The sequence below is a fragment of the Rhagoletis pomonella genome, unplaced genomic scaffold (assembly GCF_013731165.1).
Source record: "Rhagoletis pomonella isolate Grant_MI unplaced genomic scaffold, Rhpom_1.0 Rhpom_scaffold_00002, whole genome shotgun sequence".
NCBI lineage: Eukaryota > Metazoa > Arthropoda > Insecta > Diptera > Tephritidae > Rhagoletis > Rhagoletis pomonella.
This window is the reverse complement of record NW_023458556.1, coordinates 2,393,637-2,399,216: the sequence shown is the minus strand read 5'-3', so window position 1 is coordinate 2,399,216 and position 5,580 is coordinate 2,393,637. Positions and strand designations below refer to the sequence as shown.

Here is a 5,580-nt window from a genome sequence, read left to right as displayed (position 1 = left end):
ATATATATTTGATTTAAACCGTGGCGTACTTTTCGATATACATAAGTCCTTTTTGGCATTTATTGGATACTAAGTGATCATATGCATGCGATTACCTCGCTTGACGCAAGCTAAAGCTTCGACGATCAGCTTTTGGTTGACGCCGCATAAATTGGCCATTAAATGCTCGCATTTCTTATGGCAGTTTACGTCGCACTCTGCAGCCGTTCATCGATGTTTGGTTTTAGATTAAATGCATATATATATTATGTATATGTATGTATGTATGTACGTGGGAACATCGATCGATGTTGTTGATGTTTAAAAAAAATAAAAAAATAAAATTTGTAATTATATCTTACTTGATATGATGTTTTATATGTACATATGTATGTATGTATGTGAAATGGTTGTATATGTATGTATGTGTATGAACGATAATGAAATGGGATTGGCGAAACTTTGGCACACGAAAGAGTTTAGACATTTGGATTTTTAATAAAGTTTAGGGGATCATCCTTAAAGTGAAAGGTAAAATATCGTATACACAGTGTCTATAGGAGGAGCAACAAACCTAAACACCTGCACCCAGAATGTACTGGAGATATCATGATTTGTCGCGGATTTCAAAGTTTGAGTATGTACACTAGGCATCAAATGAAAGTATACATTTCACAGTAGTTTTTTCTGTGCAGATTTATCATACTTATGTACTTATGTACTTATGTACTTATGTAAAGACATAAAGGTTTATTTTTTCCAGAAATCGGGCAAAAAATATTAGTTTTTCAATTCCCTTGATGAAATTTCAGGGCTCTATGCAACTTTTCTTTTCATAAGGAGCTCTACGCGTATCGAAATTTTGGGTTTGGACCTCCTCCGTACTAAGTCTTGCATCCCTTTTCAGCTCAAATCAGTTTAAGCTTTTGTGGTAAATTTGTTTTGAGCTACAAAATACCAAAAGGCAGCTGCGCAAACTTGGAGTCATTTTTCTTAGAGATTCCATCGGAACTGTTAGAAACTTGCTGCGATGTTTGGCGCAAAGTCTTCGAGTAGTATTTTAAAGCAAAGCTGGAAATACCAATTACTAAATTTAGTTATAAAGCGGAGTTATTTGTTTGTTTTGCGAGTTTATACTTTCATTTGACGCCTTTGGTTTTAGACTCCTTATTTTTAAATTAAAAACAGAAATATTTTTTTTGGCCGATTTCTGAGAAATATAATACCGTATGAACTAATTCTTATTTATTTTAATAAATCTGCACAGAAATAATAACTGTGAAATTTATAGTTTCGTACAGGGACCGTAATAGTTACCACTTTTATTAAAAAAAATGCTATTTAACAATTATTTTTCGTCTTTTATTTAAATACTTCTTAAATAACCGTTATTTTTGAATTTTATTTTATAAAAACCAAAATAACAATTATTTATGATTTTTATCTAAATAATTGCAAATAACAGTTGATTGGTTTTTGATTTTTAAAATCAGTCGTAGTAAACTTTTGTTTCCCCGACACCTTCTTAACAGCAAAATATATTAATGACTTTTATATGAATGATTTAAAAAATAAAAGTCGGTGACTGATTTATATTGATGACTTTTAAAGTAAAAGTCACTGACTAATTTTTATTGAATAATTTAATACAATAACTGTTATCGAAGAAAATTAATATAAAAATAAAAAATAATTGTTATTTATCGTAATTTTGCATAAAAATTGCAAATAAAAATTTATTTTCAAATCTGTGTCTCGGTGAAAAGAGAAATCGATTGGCATGTATCACTTAGTTGTAGAACATTTCCTTCATAGTGAATTTTTCCATGACAGTTTTCATCAATAACTGTTATGTTCGGTCCCTGGTTCCGTATGAATGATGTGTAGTGTATACATATACAAGTATTAAACGATTTTTGAAGTACAAGCTTCGTGTTATTTCAAACAAGCAGCAAAAGAACATTCAACTCGGGTAAAATTTCCTTTTAGCTGATTCAGCAACCATGTTGGTATCTGGCATGAAACATGTGATTATTTAAAGGGGTTTATTTTTTAACCGGCCTCTCTGAACTCGGATGAATAGCCGAATTTGTGTTGTTGCTTTGCAAGTATTTCGTTACTTTACTGAGTGTTATTTTATAGCTCGGTCGCAAAAGAATGCACCTATAATAAGTAGTTCCTCAGATGGAGCAAACCCTGATTTAATAAATTTAACCTCATCGTTTGGGAGAAATTTGACCCATTCTTAATTTTAGTATGCGGGAACTTGAATAATTTTTTCCCAAGTATGTAAATAGAAATATGTCCAAATCGCTATTTCTTTAAAAATGCCCCCAAAAAATTTTGATTGAAGTTATATAATAGGTTTAATTAAAAAACTTACTTTCCTGGCAAATTTTACATATTCACACATAGCTAAACTTCATAAAAATCGAAAATAAAGCATCAAATACTTTATGTTACAAACGCAGTTATGGATGAACCTAAAGTTAAATCAAAGCTTTTCCTCCTTAAATTGTATATTAATTATGCCGAAAAGCAAGGATATGACCACAGAGATCGATCCATTGTGATTCTGACGAAAAAATATTTTTACATTTTGACCACAAAAACCACTGAATAAAATTTTAGCGAAATGAAGCTTGGAATTACCGCCTGTAGAAACTAATATTATTTAAAAGTTTGAATTAATAAAGTTATTTAATTGAGATAGTTTGAATTACGAAAAATCAAATTATTATGACATTTGAAACATTTTGTTATGTTCATAATAAATCCATAAAATCTGAAAAAGCGTTTGTAAGACTTATTTAAAATTTTTATCAATTTATCAATTTATTAATAAATTCTAACCTTCGTACATATCTAGCTCTTGAATTTGTTGAAATTATCAATGAGTCTTAGAAAAAGTACTGTAACAAAATATGTTGGCAATTATAATAAACGAACGAAATATATTATAAATTCTGTAGCCAAAGATATCGGCGAATACCTTGCGCTTTTTATTACCTCCCTTTTATTAGCTCGGGATGTAACTATGTAATATTGATGCGCCTAAAAGATGCAGCGATTTCTATTCTCAAGTTACATACCTGATAACATTATGAATGGAAATTATAATAGCGAGGTTTTAGTTTTTTAAACTATAATTTTATTGTAATTGATTGTTAAATTTTTAAGAAATTTGCGGGCGCGTCTTTGAACATGTATGACACACGGCGTATGAGTAACCTTCCGTTCTGGTCATATTTCATGCAAATAAGTAGGAATTTCATGCAAATGCACGAATGATGAGATTTCCTTTAAAATGTTATTCAATCGTAAGTGCGTATTTTTGCATAGTTTGCAGTAAATGCATGGTTTTCCTTATTTTGCAAGAAATGCTTGTTTTTATTTATTTACTGCGCATATTTTCGTATAATTTAAAATAAATGCATGTTGTTTTTTGCATATTTTTGCTTTGTTTGATTTACAAACATTTAAATTTAGTGCACCATTACTTGCCAACAAAATTACCTTTAATTTGATGAAGATTGTGCAGGAATTGATAAAACTTTGAAATTGTTGGACTGCCTAGAGCTTTAAAACGAAGATATAAATTAGCTTTGCCTCTTTTGACAAAAATAATCTAATTGCCAATGACTAAAATTGCCCTGGAATTAATACACTTTTTTTTAAATTTTTGTTGATTAAATTATTTATAAAAAAATATATAATACAAATTAAAAAAAAAATTGTCTAATAGCCGATGACTAATATTACTCTGCAAATCGTTCCCACGACAGTCGGGTCTACGTAACCGGAACGACCCAGATTTATATCTGGCCAAGGACTGCCACTCCAGCAACACTCCCCAAAAAGTCTTTGGGGAATTTGTATGCTGCTACAACAACAACAACATTACTCTGCAAATAATGAAGGTTTTTTTTTCAACTGGTTGGGTTTCTTCCCTTAGTTAAATTATTTACAAAAAAAAATATAAAATACAAAACAAAAATCCAATTGCCGATGACTAATATTACACTGGAAATAATGAAAGTGTTTTGGTTTTTTTTTAACTGGTTGAGTTTCTTACCTTAGTTAAAATATTTAAAAAAATAAATAGTAAAAATTAAAAAAATACACATACATACATATAAAAATAAAGAAAAAAGGAGGGTGTTTTATTCCTGTAACCTCTTCCTGGTAGGCCCGGATATTGCGAGGGTGGCAATTTGCAGGCTAATAAAAGTTTAAATTTTGAAAGAATTCTTAAAATCCCATTATCAATTTTAGCCAAATTCAATGAATTTTGTGTTTTTTTTACATAAAAGACACCACTTAAAATTATTCAACAACTTCCTTGAACTGTTAATACGTTTAAAGCCGTTAAAATATCAAAAAAAAATAAAAAATACGTGTCTTCTCGAATATTTTATAATTTTTGGACACCGACAGACCACAGATTTGTATACCTAGGATAATCAGCTCTACCACAAAATTATTTTTTTCCGATTATTTCGCATTTAGATAGTCAAGCAACAATTTTGGCCACTGTTTCAGTCTTTTGGTAAACTGTGTATTATAGCAAATGAGCGATATTAATAATTACTTACATATGTATATACATATGTATGTATATCCGTATATACGCCGAAATCTATCTGGAATTCTCTAAGTGGTTACAAACGATCGACATGTCAACAAGTTTCCTTGTTCCTTAGTATTGAGTTTATAAATTACCAATAATCATAAATTAAATGCAATAAAGAAATTATCTTCATATTAAATGGCTTCACTCGCCGCTAACAGATACCTATTTTCGGTCTCAATGACGCTCTGACTTCAGCCTAATATACATAGGTATGTACTCCCACATCTCAGATTTTCAATTCTTTTCGAGCACTGAAGCACAAATTAATTTATTTATCGATATTTTCACACGTGCATATGTACATACATATATACATATATGTGCAAGTGTGTATGCATATAATTAGCCACCGTCATTAAAAAGGATAGAAAAATTCAGCTATAAGCACATTTTTTGCAAGTATAGGGAATTTTTTGTTTGGTTTATGTAAAGGGATTTGAAATTTGAAAGATACCTTTGTGAAGTAGTCATTTTAAGGACTTAACGAAATAATAGCCCCGCGCTTATCACAATTTTTAAATTTTACCTTTTTTTTTTGTCACAAACTAGCCATATTTGATTATTAATCCCCTGTTCCTGCCTATATGCACGAAGGGCGCAGTTCTCATGACATACGAACTTTATTTCCTCTAATTTTTGTGCCAAGTCACGAAACGACAAGAGTTTGACTTGAAACTTTTCAAAAACAAATACAACCATGAAGAATTTTTATCTGTCGGGATAAAAGAACAGGGTTTAAGCTTTCTTTACATCTCATTAAAAATATGCCATCATATACTGTGTTTATATTACAACAGTTTAAAGTATGTCAATAATTCTTTTTGTGACATCTTTAAGTCAAAAAATATCTCAAAAACTAGAGCCAATCTGAAAATTCTAAGGGCATATACTGACGTTGCGTACAAAAATCTAAAGGAATCAGCTCTTATTGACTCTGCCGCCAAATTTTGTTGGCCAGTGTAATGGGT

General features: G+C 30.3%; 1 protein-coding gene across 1 annotated transcript in view; it reads right to left on the bottom strand.

The window, feature by feature from the left end:
- The window catches only part of LOC118732446 (putative protein kinase C delta type homolog), a 46,702-nt gene that overhangs the window by 17,414 nt on the left and 23,708 nt on the right, over positions 1 to 5,580 (bottom strand). Inside the window, exon 6 of the mRNA XM_036461584.1 lies at positions 96 to 197. Within this exon, the coding sequence (XP_036317477.1) occupies positions 96 to 197 (102 nt within the window). The remainder of the gene's footprint in view (positions 1 to 95; positions 198 to 5,580) is intronic.